At 37.9% G+C, this 14,663-nt stretch overlaps 1 protein-coding gene across 1 annotated transcript in view; it reads left to right on the top strand.

The window, feature by feature from the left end:
* c12h3orf70 (chromosome 12 C3orf70 homolog) overlaps window positions 1-14,663 on the top strand; it is a 35,115-nt gene that overhangs the window by 608 nt on the left and 19,844 nt on the right. The window contains exon 1 of the mRNA XM_017712150.2: window positions 1-50. This exon is cut by the window's left edge and continues 608 nt beyond it. Coding sequence (XP_017567639.2) covers window positions 1-50 — 50 coding nt within the window. The remainder of the gene's footprint in view (window positions 51-14,663) is intronic.

Raw genomic sequence — 14,663 nt, 5'->3', positions numbered from 1 at the left:
CGGCAAGTGCTTCAAGCTGCACTGGTGCTGCCATCTGGGCTGGTGCCACTGTGAGTATGACTGACCGTCTTTGCGCCTCCAGACACTGTGGGCTCACGCAACTGCACGGTTAAAGGGATTGTTCACTGGAAAATTAAACTGGCACAGTTTACCCCTCTACCCAAATGCAGCGAGCTGGCCAAGGTATGGTTTAATCTGAAATTTGGTTCTTGAGTTTTGCACTGGAGCTTCGGCTGGCATAATAGAAGTCTATGTAACCGAAAAAAAAATGCAGTTGGCTAGCCTCATAGCTCGATCGCAAAACTAAAGAAGCAGACTTTGGGGCAAAGGGGAACATCTGTGCTGACCTGATTTTCCAGTGAACCATGCCTTTAAAGCCTTGCCTCTAGTCTGCTGAGCAGCTGACTGTTTATTTAGTTCTGAGGAGCGTGCTTTTCCCAGTAGATGTTCCAAAGCCAGCTGCAATGCCACATCGCTGACCATTAGAGTGCTTCCGTATGGGTGTGTTCACAGACCGATAGCCTCATAACCCATAGAATAGAAAGATGAGAAAAATTTCCTCAATTTTTGCAAATAAAAGTGTGTGTATATTTATATATATATATCGCTGTTGTCAGAACAAAACCTTGTATCTCCAAAATAGTAACTTTACAGGAGAAGGAAAAAACATACTTTATTTTTAATGCAAGTCAATGGAACCAGACATCTTTCTAAGTCATCTTTGGCCATTTGTAGAGGTCATTTACATATATCAGTCTAAAAGATACAGTATGTAAACCAGCCTGTTTCACCCCTTAAAATCTCAGGCTCATCATATACTAATACGTATCATTCAGTAACTAGCCATTGGCCATATAGGGGGTTAAGTTGGAAGTGTTGAAATGAATTAGGACTCTTTTGGTCATAAAGCCACACAAACATCAAGGAGAAAGATTAAATACGAGAGGGAATGCAGGATACGGTAGGTTGCTTATGGTAACAGAAAATTGTGTTTTTTCTACAGTTTTACAGACGGACTGGACTGATCATTTCAGTGAGGTTTTTAGTTGCTTCTGTTGTGACCTACGTCTCAAATCGCGGACTGATGTCTGTTTGAGAGACTGTTTTACTCTCTCCATTTACAGAGCTCAGCTAAGGTGACGTAATGAAGTTGAGTTTTTGTCTCAAAACGAACTCAAAAAGCCTCCTGTCAACAACAAGATTCAGTACCAAACAACAGAAGAGCCTTCAGTTAGTTCTAGCAGTTAAATTCACGTTCTCTGAGTGTTCTGGGAGAATACGAAAGCGTTATGCAGTCAAGGTTGAATTAGTGAGGTATTTTGGTGCAAACTAAATTATGCAACATGAAAGCAGGGCTGGGCATAGGTGCTTCCCCCTCTATTTAAAATCTAAGTCAGCATTAATCAGCCATTAGCTGTAATTGCTCTTGTCTCTTGTTGTAAGAACAACGCCTTGCTAATCATTTTAACCATGTTAATGAAAACTGGCTGCACTGGTAAAGAAACATTGAATTATAAGATGATAAATAGACATCGCTTCATCAAATTAAACGTCTTGTTCCGTGCTAAGTATTTTGTGTCCCTGTGCACTCAAACCATCAAGGATAAATTCATTTCATTTCAAATTAGCTACTCGTAAACAAGTTAAATATTCATCATTCTTGGAATTATATGCTGTATTGACTATATTGTTGGATTTAAGACATAAAAAGAGCCAGAATAGTTGTATGGCAATCACATGCTCAAGTAGCTCAATAAAATCAGCAGTTTTATACGATGTACTTACAGAACTGTTAGTGTAATTAATAGGTGACAAATTTAATGGGACATTACTCTGTCTACCAGAAGAGGGAGCACGTTCTGTCATTGATATGGCTGTTATGGGAGTGCCCAAATCAAAATGAGCTCAATAAAGCCTCCTGAAGACAAACTAGAGTGCACACTGGACTCTCCACAGTGGCTGAATACACTGCAGTAATATAATATATATAGTTTTATTATAGGGTTTGTAACTGGTATGATGGGCTGTGATCTGAGGATTGAGGGCTGGTTTAACATGAATGATCAGGACAGGAAACGGTGCATCAGTATCAAAGCCAATACCTTAGTAGTCAGTATGACATATGTGCCTGTTGCTATGTTTTAAGGGTGTGTTTGTGCTATTCTAATATACACATATCGCCTTTGTCGGAACAAAACTTGTATCTCCAAAAATGCTAACTTTACAGGAGAAGGAAAAAACCTTCTTTACCTTTAATTTCCAAGTCGTTTTGGACCATTTCTTCTGGTCCATTCATCATGAAATTTACGAACAACATAAAGGGAAATGTGCATTTTCACATGAAAAAGGACGAAAATGGAGATACAAAGTTTTGTCCCAACAACAGAAAGATATATATATATATATATATATATATATACACACACACACGTATGAAAATGAATCAGTAGTTTAAGTAGGGCTTTAGTGAAGTGCGTCAGTTAAAAAAAAAAAGCTAATTTTCGAGTTATTATTGAATAAAGAAGAATCAGTATCAGAAAAGAAAGAGTGATATTATATGTATGCCATCTCTAGACCGAGCTTTAGATGTCAAGTGGAGGAAGTAAAATCGAGTTTTAATGAATGGGTTTAAGGAGGTTCTCAGACAAGTAAACAAAGGCTAAAACTCTGCGTCCCTGGAAGAGAGTAGACATGTCTCCGATTCAAATACACAGGCCATTAAGAATTTAAAGCCAAATCTGAACAAAACCTCACTTACAAGGTACAAAATAGACCTGAGCTGAATCTCAAATGCTTCCTTCAAATGACTTCCTTTAACCCTCAGAAGTCCAGTGTTATTGCCAGCAATAACAAAAGCATGAATTTTACATCAGTTGTTTCTCACTTGTAGCTCACACAAGCAGAGAGTCTGCTGAAAGTGCACATTCAATCTGTATTTCCGTTTGATGGAATGTTGTTGTGTGTCCGTTCTTGTTTTGCAGAAGAAAAATATTTCCTTGCCATTGAAACAAATAGGAAATAATCAGGTATACAGATTCAAATGTAGAAACGAAGAGTAAATGTTATTAATGACATGAAAACATTATATAACTAATAGAAGTAATGTCAATATGTATTGAAGGTGAAGTAAATAGGGGAAAAGCTTTAATGTTATGTTAATGTTTAATGTTTAAAGTTTAATGTTCTTAATGTTCCATAGGTAGCTTTATTTCAAGCTCATAACTTGCAATTTAACTAGGAAAAAAACTGGAAATCCCAAAGAAGAAGCCCCTCAACTGAGAATTCCTACTCATAGCATGGGCGGCATGGCATAAATGTAACGTCCCGATACTTCAGGATATTTTTACGATACACAATATGCCTCACGATATTTGTTTTTTCTGAGGTTTGCTAAGTTGGAATAGATGAAAAAGCACCAGCACTATTATATTTAAAATGATCAAAACTATACAATGGTATACAATTTATTCAACATTTACAAATGTGCTGCACTAAATCAAGTTATATAATGCTATAATAATTGTGCTCTAATGACACACTTGTGTTTGTGTAGCCTTTTTTTTTTTTTTTTGAAGACACAATGTGATGATATTGTTACATTGCCCACCTCTATGCAAGCTTTTCTCAACTCTGAGTTTAACCGGAGACGTTATAAAGGAGGAGAGCAGTCAGTGGCTGAAATACGGACAGGAAATCTCATAACACACAACATGGTGTCTGTATAGGGGAAAACATCCTGCCCTTTGAGAAAAAGACCAATCAGCAACCAATGAGCAGGGAAAGCCCCCCTCATTTTTGAGATCTTCGCAAGTGCAGTTGCCAGAACAACCTGTTGTTGAGCCAAATGCTACAAACTACTTATGAGGTTTTGTCAGATTTTAAAAGTGGTTTCAAATATGTTTAACAGTAGTTTGGCCTTCAGTTTCATGTTTATATGTCTCTCCTCATTCAAAGAGTTGGGGGTGTGGTCTTGTTTGGCTTTACATAACTACCCACCCTTTGGTTTAGCACATGATATCACGAAAAACATATAATAAAGTAATAACGTATTATTTCTCTACTTTTTTAAGTATTTGCTTTAGACACAGTGGCAGGTCAGATCATTGATTATGAAGTTCACTGGTTTGAAAGGTGAATGAGATACGAGAGGTTCGAACTTTTGTGTCTGCTCTCTTCATGGTTAGTTAGCCACTCATAGAAGAGTTGTCAGAGGATCTTCCAGACCAGCCTCGGTCAGGGCCGTTTCCCAAGGTGACGCAGACCGCAGAAGTCTAGCATGACTGCGGTTTTAGACAGATCACATGACCTATATGTCAAAGAGGGGGCCATTTTGACTGATAGTGCATATTGCTGGAGCTTCAGGAGTATGACATGGCTGAGAGTGGGTAAGGCTTTGGCACTGCAGCGACACAATCAGAACGAGTTCCATAACTGGTTTTTATAAACGACGCAATCCGCTGTTAAACTCCAACTGTGGCTTAGATGAGTTAGGATCATGTGACGAAGAGGGGCCAAACGCATTCCTCACATTCTTTATGCCTCCTCGGGGAAGTAATCATTTCCAAGTGTGTATGCGTATGTGTTAAAGAGAGAATGCCAGAGTGATCCGTGCAAACAAGAACCTTTAATGCAGAAATGCTTAATCTTCTGGGAGAGCGGCAGGGAAAGAAAACCAGGTCAATCAGCACTTTTTCCGTTGTTGTAATCGTGGTGGTAGTTGTCGTTGTTGTGAAGACAAGTCACATCAGGACAGTGTTCCTGAAACATGGCTCTTAATCTACTCCAGAGCAGCCCTAATGCACTGCCCTGGCTTCCTCTCTCTGCTTCTGTCACACGCTTTACCGATACACTCTGGCTGAAGAGGCACTGTGTAGGAAATGGGCAAACTAGTGATGTGCTTTGACACAAGCTTGTGGACGAACAAGCAACTGATTACTTGAAAATGAAAAGTGAACAGTCTGACACATGCATGATATTTATATTGTGCTTGTTTCACAGCATTAGACTTGTAAGAAGAACAGAAAAAGTGCCAATGGAATCAATTCAAAAGAAGGAACCAAAAGTGGTTTGTCTGTGATTTTTCTTCATGGAACGTTTTTGGCAGCATCAGTTTTTTTAATTATTAGGGATACATGCAAATCTCTGCCAAAAAGAGAAAAAAAGGCTAAAAAAATGAAACAGATTTTCATTGAAGTGTCAAAATCATACCATTTCACGAATAATCTGAAACAGTGATTTAATATGATGTTTGTTTCCTTCACTCTTTTGGTTGATTGACAGTAAAACACAAAAACGGTCTGCTGCAGCTTAGACCTGTGTTCTGTACCGGGGTCACCAATCTTATCCCAATATGGCAAGCGTGGCTGTAGGTTTCTGTTCCAATCAAGCTGGAGCACACCTCAGAAAGCTAATCCATTGTTTGAAGACAATGGATTAAGCAAGTGGAATCAGGTGTGCTTTTGCTTGATTTGAGTTAAAGCCTGCAGCCACTTTTCAGATAAGATTGCTGAGCCCTGGTCTCCATAACAGCACTTGTTCTGCCAAAATGTCTATATATCTTTAATCTTTAGTCTATATATCTTAATGGTGCCTATAAACATGTGCAAGTTATCCGTGCCATGGGCATTATTACACCACCATACATCATGCAAGAACATCATGTTCATTATTTCCATAAATAATCTGAAGGGTTTTCTCACAGACCACAATATGCATTTCCTCTCTGCATCAATCCATTTCAGATGAGCTGAGCCCAGAAAAGCCGGCAGCGTTTCTAGACGTTGTTGACGTATGGTTTCAGAGATGAATAGCATTCGTTGATTTTAATGCATTGCCATGTGAAGGGTCCAAAGTCATGAGCGTCCAGTGGTTTTTAGCCTTGCTTTTTATACACTGAGATTTTTCCAGATTCCCTGCATCTTTTACAAATGTGGTGCAGCATAGGGGGTAAAATATCTAGAATCCTTGCAAAAAGTTGTTTCAAACTTTTTCGGAGTGTGTTACAGGCAGAATTAGCTTATATTTACAAAAGGTAACAAAGGTGATAAGATAAAACATTAAATATCTTGTCTTTGTGCTGCTTTTGATTAAGTACAGGTAAAAGTAGATTCACAAATCAGTGCTTTCTGTTTTCATTTGCATTTCACATACTGGAATTCAGCTTTAGATGACTTTAATATTTAATATTATTTAATAAGCTGTTTAAATTATATTAGTCCTCTCATCCATCTAATTCTTAGTTCTCTTTCCAGGCAATTGTCGCCTTCGAAGCTTGTCTGCATTATAATGTTATTTCAAAAGCAGAAATAAAAGGGCAAAATATATGAGCAAGAACAAAGAACACGCTCTTCTGTTTTTTGGTGTCAGTTTTTGATTGTGTCCTGAGTTTCAGTCTCTGTAGCTTATATAGAGTAGGGGCTGACCCAGTTTACTGATAATAAACGGTGAATTTTGAGATATTTCTCAGTTCTCAAAGTCAAGTTTCTTCGACTCAAATGGCAGAAACTCTTTGCACTTTTGGTTTTTGTTAATTACCTCTTATTTTGTATTACATCTCATAATAAAAGGGTTTTTGTTCTGTTATTCTCAAATTCAATGCTAAGTTTGGACATATTTTACGCATTTTTATTTTAACCATGATGGTGTTCTGTGTTCAGATTCACCAGTTCAGCCTTTTTAACTGTCATATAGTTATTTAACTCCCAGTACTGCAGCTGTTTAAGGCTTTTTTCCGTCACTGAGAGAATGTGGTGTTATCAACAGTATTTTCACTGACACGTTAAATCCACGGATCACTGGTATTGGCTGTTATTATCGGTTAGCTCTGATTGACCTGTCATACCTGTTTTCCTCTGTACTAGAAAGGGTGATTTTTTTTCTCTGGACAAATCAACATTGACACTAAAAACAGATCTGTAGAAAAGAAAGCAGCCTGATGGCAAAGTATAACCTTCTCCCTCTTTTCTACCTCTCTGATCAATAATGTTTGACACATCATCAATATCCCAAAAGCGCTACATGATAGAATACCAGTACTTGCTAACACTTTGTATTAAGGTGACCTGATCATGTTCAGATTTCACTTGATTTCATGAAAAGCCATGTGTAAGCACCGCAAAGGCGCATTGTGATTGGGTTACAATCGGATCACTCAAACCACATTTGGAGGTGGATCTTGACTGCATGTAACACAAGTGTAAGTGGAATATCTTTTCATTATCCATATACAATAACGTGAGAGGAAATGCATCAGCTGAGCGACAAACAATGAAACGAAAGATGGAGGACACGTGAGGCTGGAGGTAACCCCAAACCTTCATGCACACCAGACCGATGAAAGTGTTCAGTCTAAAGTTTATCCACTTTTAAGACAGAACAGAAATGATCTATGTGTTGCTGCATTTCTTTACATGGGAAATTAACAATCAGATCTCATTTGGTTAAATTGGGGACGCGAGCTAGTAAGACGTGTAAATGGAATCCAGCCAAAGTTTATCCAGTTATGATCCAGACACGAAACATAGGTTAATGCAAGTTGTAAACAGGCTCTAAATATCAAAAGTAGTTAGTTCAGTGGTTTACAATATTGGTCCCATTCACTGTACGTTTTTGTGTTCTCCTTGCTATAATTACCACGGAAGTAATGTTGTTTTGAGGAGTGCTGGGGACAAGGATAAGTCCCAGGCAAAAAGAGTCATGCTGGTTCTATTATTCCACATGAAGCTCCTCAGTACAAATAAGCTGTTTTTATTTATTTAAAAAAACACATCATCTTGCAATATTAAGACGTGTTGGGGACAAAATCAGGGATGGAAGAAAATCAGTGGAGAATTTTTAGCTTATCTGTATTAAATGGAATTGTATTGGAATGTCATTTGCATTTAAATGGAATGTCATTTGTATTTACACTCTACGATTGCTGTAGTACTACTCTTGCTTGATTATTAATTTTGGTTTGGAAATTAAAGGTAAAATTAGTAAAATGCCCAATAGAAAATTATTAGGACTTCAGGAGCTGAACTGAAGGCCTAACATGATTAACTATTAACATAATTAGGACCTGACAGTGGAATCAACCAACTATGGTTTGATTTACAATAAGTGGGACTACTTTTGGGAGTACAAATGTCACTCCAGGCCTTCTGGAAGTCCTAGATACATCACTGACTGCAGTATAGCCACTAGTCAGGTTTAAAGACCAGGAATCTTTACTAAAAGAGTCCCTGTAAAAGTGCATCTTTAAATAAAACATATAAAATGTCTTGTAGAAGCTGCAGAAAATCTAGAATGGTCAGAAAACACTCATGTGCACCAGCATTAGCTTTAGTGCTAACATACTACAAGATATCCCATATGGGCCCTAGCAGGAATTTGCATTATTGTAGAGGCTTCGACATTTATGACTTGAAGTGAAGGCCTAGCTCAAATAAAAGCCATGGTTTGCCACTGGTAGGGACATGTCTCCAATGTCCCCAGTGTAAATTACGCCCATGCTAACATCCTGATTAAGCTCCAAAAGGGCCTGACAGTGCTCTGATTAGTGAATTAAGAGTGTTAGGAAAGGAGAAACGCAAGAATGTCATTGGTCAGGAGTTGGAAACCACAGACGTAGGCTGTCATTGCATCGGCATGACGTCTTTACTCTGCCCACTGCTGAAAGGAAAAGACATTTTCTCAGCACATACATTCCTTTCAGCCCTCACTTCTGTCTCACTCTTCATCCTGTAAAATTCCACACCTACACTACTATTACACTCATTCTTTGTAATATTTCATCAAATTAGAATTGAAAGTTTTTGCTTATTCTACCTTAAAAAAAGAAACCAAGCACATGTGACTCACTGTCCCAAAAGCTCAGCCTTTGTTTTTTCCCCAGTGTATTCTGTTGGCCATCAGAGGAAGGAAGTCACACGGTAAATAGCAGGAAGTTCAAGCGCCTGAAGTCACACTGCCCTCGTTCCACAGTTACAGTCCCTTCTCTTTCCTTCAAAAAGGTCAGCGCAATTTGGCCCAAAACCCCTAAGCCCAGGACCTGCAGGGTTTAGGCTTTCAAGCACAACCTTTCCTTTCAGATTAAATGGCAAAGACCATCATTTAGTCAGCTTCAGTGTTTTCACTGCTACCTCAAGAGGGGACGAGAAAACAATAGTATATAAGCCCACGGCAGTGGTCACAAGAATGTGTGTGGGCATTTTGGTGTCCGTGACATTTAGTGGCTTACATCAACATGTGTTTTCAGTGACCAGATTTCCTTTGACCACATGAAAAGCCAGGTGTAAAAACACTCATGACCCTTCATTTAACATCTTGTCAAGGCACCCATTAAATACAAGTTCAGCATTAGGAAAAACCAGGGAACCTATATGTTTGACAGAAAATTACCCAGAAGGCTCAACAACTAAATGTAATCATATTTGTCTGTACTGAAGGTATTTAGAGCATCCACCCTTCACCTGTATTACAGCTTTCATTCTTTTCAGAGAATCTGCAGTTCAGTTCAGTCTTAGAAGTTGGTTGCATTTTCTGCTTTTCACAATCCAAGTAATACCAAACACAGTCAGTGATGTTGAGGTCTGGACGCTGGAATGGTCAGTCCATTCTTCTGAGAACACCAGCAGCTTCTTTGCTTGATTTTCAGTGTATTTTCTTTTCTCAGTGAGGGCTTCTTGATTTCTTCTCACAATTGAAAGATGGACAGAAACACCTGTAGATGTTTTCAGATCTGAATCAAGAGTGGAGCTTCATTTTCTCCTCTCTTTCAAAGATGAAAGCTTTAAGTACTCTTTATCTGATAGAGACAGTTTGGATGGTCTACCAGGCTTTGCACAATCCTGAGTCCCATTCTCTCTGTGTCTTTTAATCATGTTTTGAACTCCATTTGTGGAAACTAGTTTTTCACTGATTCTTTTTCCCTTTGATTATGCAAGTGGATTATCTAATGTAAAATCCTCAGAAATATCTTCTAAAAAATTATCAACCTGTACTTAATGGCCATTTTGACTAGAAATTAAATTAATTAAAGGTTTTTTCCACAGACTCAAACTCGTAGACTCAAACTCGTAGACTCAAACTAAGACTCAAACTCATGTTCTTCACGATATTTTTATAAAACTTAAAAAAAAAAAACAATGGAATGCAAAAATGTTCTGCTATAACAATGTAACACAATGTCCTCATAGCTAAATCTTTAGTTTTCGCTAGAAAAAAGTGACTAAGGTGATAATAATTTAAGGTAATATAATAAGGTAATAATAAAATAAGGTAATAATATTTTTTAATTGCCTCAAATGCTAAATACAAAGTGACACACCATAAATTTTCATTTGCACAATAATCTTTTAATGTTCTGATATATTCAAAATGGGATCAACAATTGTGTTTGAGAACGCCTGACAAATACTTGTGGCAGATCACAAATATTTAAATTACTGTGTTAGATAAAACCAATGAATTATATCCTATGACAATATTAAATAATGATAAAGAGCCCTCTGCCTGCTAGACTTGAGGATGAGGTTGAGGTTGTTTATTGTAAAAGAATATTGTGCGTATCACTGGTTGCACAGTGAAGCTTGAGCTTTCACCCCCAACAGCCGAATCGAAAGCTATTTTATCTGAGGCAAGTTTTTCTTTTCCTCACAGACTGTAGTAGGTTTGTCGGACTCTGAGCGAAGATCAGTGTAAGAAAACAAGACAAAAAGAGTTTCTACCATTGCTCTAAACATCAAAAGCTGGGCTGCTACAATTATTGAGCTGTTTCTCCTTCACACTCCTGAGAAGATGTTCTCGTTTGCACTGCTGTCAACTAGACTGTAAACATGACAAATACTAATACTACACCTAGCATAGCACAGCAGCCGGCTTATTTCAGCAGAAGCTGGTTCAGTTTAAAGCGTAATGAGGAGCGTCCTCCCAGGAACCTGACTGACATTTGACCCACTTCTGAACAGCTGTGCAGAGATGTTCTTGATTTCTTACCCCCGTGCTCATGATTCCATATAGAAATGGAAGAGAGGACCCGTAGCAAGGATTTCTGAGAGACTATAGCAGGTGCAAAAGGCAATGAGGCTGGATAAGGAGATAGAGACTGTATGGAGGTGCTTTTCGAGAAGCGTAGGGAATTTATAAAACATAATACATACAACACAAACTAAACGGCTGTATGAACCTCATTTAGTTACTCCTCACCTTTCCATTCAAATGAACAGGGTAAAGTCAACATATATACACTTTGTTAACGTAAAATGCAGCTGAGTGGGCTCCTGAGGGGTGTAACCACCTAAGCTTTAACTATGGTCAGGAGGTCACATGTTCAGTCCCTGGTGTCTGTGGTTGTGAGTCAGAGAGTGCAGTAGGCCTCTGTCTGGGTGGATGGGACAGTCCTCTCTGTGCATCTCAATTAATCAGAATGCTCAGTTAGTGTTCTCCTCCAAGTGTGTTGAGTCTTGAGCTGATCAATGATGCGTTTTAAAATATATAGCTGCTGTCAGAAGAAAACCATGTATCTCCAAAATGCTGACTTTACAGCAGAAGGAAGAAACGTACTTTACTTTTAATGTAAGTCAATGGAACCAGACTTTTTGGCCAGACATTTTGGGCCATTTCTTTTGGTCCATTCATCATGAAATTTACACATAATGTGAAGGTCAACAGTTTTTATCAAATTATGCCAAAAACTAGCCTTCACCCTCCCAGCTTAGTACCGTCGTCTTATAAGGGAGTTCTAGCTAATGGCCATGACTGAATTGAGAGAGAAATTTGTTGATCTCTTAAGTGAAAATACGTTAACACATCTACTGAGGACAAACCTAAACATGACATTTGTGTTGTAGATTTTAGTGCACAGTTTCTATTTATTTGCTGACTTTAACACAAAAACAATATAAAATGTGTCCTACCTTTGGCACATTTCATGTTTTTGGTTAAATATGTTAAATTTAGCAAGTAAACAGTAATTGTCCATTAAAATTAGAACTAGTGTGTTTTCGGCAGAGGATGTTTTTACTTAGTTTCACTTTTAAAATCAGCAAAACATTCATTTTACCAGGCGTGCCTACTATGAACGAATGCATACAGCTGTACAAAATAAATAATATCTAAAATATTTTAAACGCTCTGAACACATTTCTGTAGACAAGAGAGCTGCAGTTTCTCATTAGGCTGACTGGAATATTGGTTAACGTTCTGTGAAGCTTGTCCAGCCTAGTTGCTACTGGAGAATACATTTGTGGGCGGAGCATGTAGAGGTCAGTTACATTTAATGTTGACATATTTTCAGTTTGTTAGTCAAACAGTGTGTAATGCTCTCCCCACACTGAGAATACATCATTGAAATAATCCCAGTAAAGAACTGCAACAGGGGCACGCACACACAGCCATGCAGTTACAGTGCTGAATAAATGAATACTGATTGGGTTTTTAATTCAGGAGTTTCCTTTGAGAGTTCCGCTACAGAGGAGTTTTCTGCAAGCCCAAGGGAATACAATACAGCCTCGTTTGTCTTCAGTCACCCCCACCCCCTCTGTTTCTCTCTCTGTGTGTGTGTGTGTGTTACCTGTCTTTGTTTGTTTGCTTTTATATGAATATTCGCACAGTTGTCCTCCACAGGAACCTTGTTTACTTCCCTTAGGAAAAGAAGCAGGCTTTTGCCTTTTTTGGTTTAAAAATATGCCATGTTCACTGCACTGTATATCATTGCTGTCATAGCAACTTCATTTTTCATATGTTTTATTTATTTTTACACCATTTGAAAGCGGCAGCTGGTTACATTATGTGAGCATTTCATGATGAATAGGTTAATAGAAAAGGCCCAGAATTACTTGGAATAAAGTGTAAATGTTGTAATACAAGCTCATTTCTCCAAAACAGTAACTATATAGAAAAAAGAAAAAAAAACATTTTTAATGTAACTTTAAAAAATAAAAATAAAAAAAGTGTTCAGAGGCTTTAATACGATGTAAACCTTATTTATTCCAATGATGTGGAGTTTGAGGTTCTGCTCTGACAGTGATAAATATGCTTTCTCTGACTTCACTGGGTTTTCCCCAGTCTTATTGAAGGTGTTACGCCGGAGGTTGGCTTTAATCATTTCCTGTGAATATACAGTCTCTCGCTGGCCTTGTGTGTGCAAGTGTGATAATCTCGAGGTAAAAGGCCTGAATTCAGTTTCTGCTTTAAAACCCTATCGTAATTCAGGGCCAGTGGTGTCTGATTTGAATGCATTATCCTTGCATGAGCTTTCGTTTTTTAGCCAGTGGCTGCTCAGGGCCGAATGCAGCAGACATGGTCTCTCAGTACACAAGGAACGTTTCTTAATATGGTAACGGAGGCTAGTGCTCTGTTTAACCCTTAAACTGTAGGCTCATTATTTAGTGACTAATCATTGGACTTAACTACACTGTGATTTGTTTAATGAGTATTATGTAACATTCAGTAACTACTGTGGATTATTAAGTCACTATTAATTTCTGAGTAACTACTTTTCATTGCTCATTAACCAGTAGAGAGTATTCAGTAATTACTATTAATTATTCGGTAACCACCATGAATCATTCAGTAACTACACTGGAAAAAAGTTTGCTGAAATTACATCACCAAAATCAAAGAAGTTATATAAATGTAAATGAAGCTGATCAAGTACAATTTTAGTTCAATTTAAAGAAATGTTTAAGCAATTAAACCAAGAGTTACCAAGTATAAATTTAGTAAAAAAAAATTGTTACAAAGTATAAATTTAGTAAATTTAGTAAAATTTTGTCAGATTTAGCAAAAATGTATAACCGAGTGTGAATCATTCTAAAACAGTGTAAATAGTGTGAAGAACAGTACAGAACCGTGTGAATTAGAGAGACCCATCTGAAACCGTTTAAACGAGGAGAGAACATTCTAGAAGAGTTTGTAAGGGGGAGACCATTCTAGAAAAGTGTGTATGTGGGGGAGAACATTCTTGAAAGTTGCGTATGGAGGAAACCGTTCCAGATAAGAGTGAACGTGAGAAATACATTCTAGGAAAGTGTGAATGGAAGGGACCATTCTAGAACTATGAGTGGAAAAACATTCTAGAGCAGTGTGAATGGGGAGAACAGTCTAGAACAATATGAATGGAAAGGAACATTCCCAAATAGCATGAATGGGAGAGAACATTCTAGAACAATATAAATGGGGAGAAACATTCCCGAATAGCATGAATGGGAGAAAACATTCTAGAACACTGTACATGGGGAGAATATTCTAGAACAAGGTGATAAAAGGGGCATATTCTTTTGCAGTGTTTCTCTTTTGTTGATGTTCTTTCTGAGCACCTTTAGGTTATATTGCAAGAGTTCATTTGTGTACCAGAGCTGTTCCGGGCAAGATGATGATGATTGTTATGATGATGATGATGGTAATGATGATGAGCCAGCAGTATGAGAGAGAACTCATTTACACCTCAGCAAAAGTATCAGCATGTTGGTGTTTTCTAACACTACCTAACAGTGCCCCTCCTGTAAATGTGTCCTGGTTTCTGTTGCTGGGTTAAACAAGCTTTACAGACTGATGTCGAACATCACATTCATCTTAGTAAGAAATATTTAATATTCTGTCAAAAACTGCACTTCATTAAGGTTCTTTAAGGTGGTCTGAGCTTTTTATTTCAGAGCTGTTGTTGGGAGATCCACAGCACA

Source organism: Pygocentrus nattereri, chromosome 12 (genome assembly GCF_015220715.1).
Source record: "Pygocentrus nattereri isolate fPygNat1 chromosome 12, fPygNat1.pri, whole genome shotgun sequence".
In the NCBI taxonomy this organism is placed as follows: Eukaryota; Metazoa; Chordata; class Actinopteri; order Characiformes; family Serrasalmidae; genus Pygocentrus; species Pygocentrus nattereri.
The sequence above is the reverse complement of the archived record's forward strand: the minus strand, read 5'-3'. Positions and strand labels throughout refer to the sequence as shown.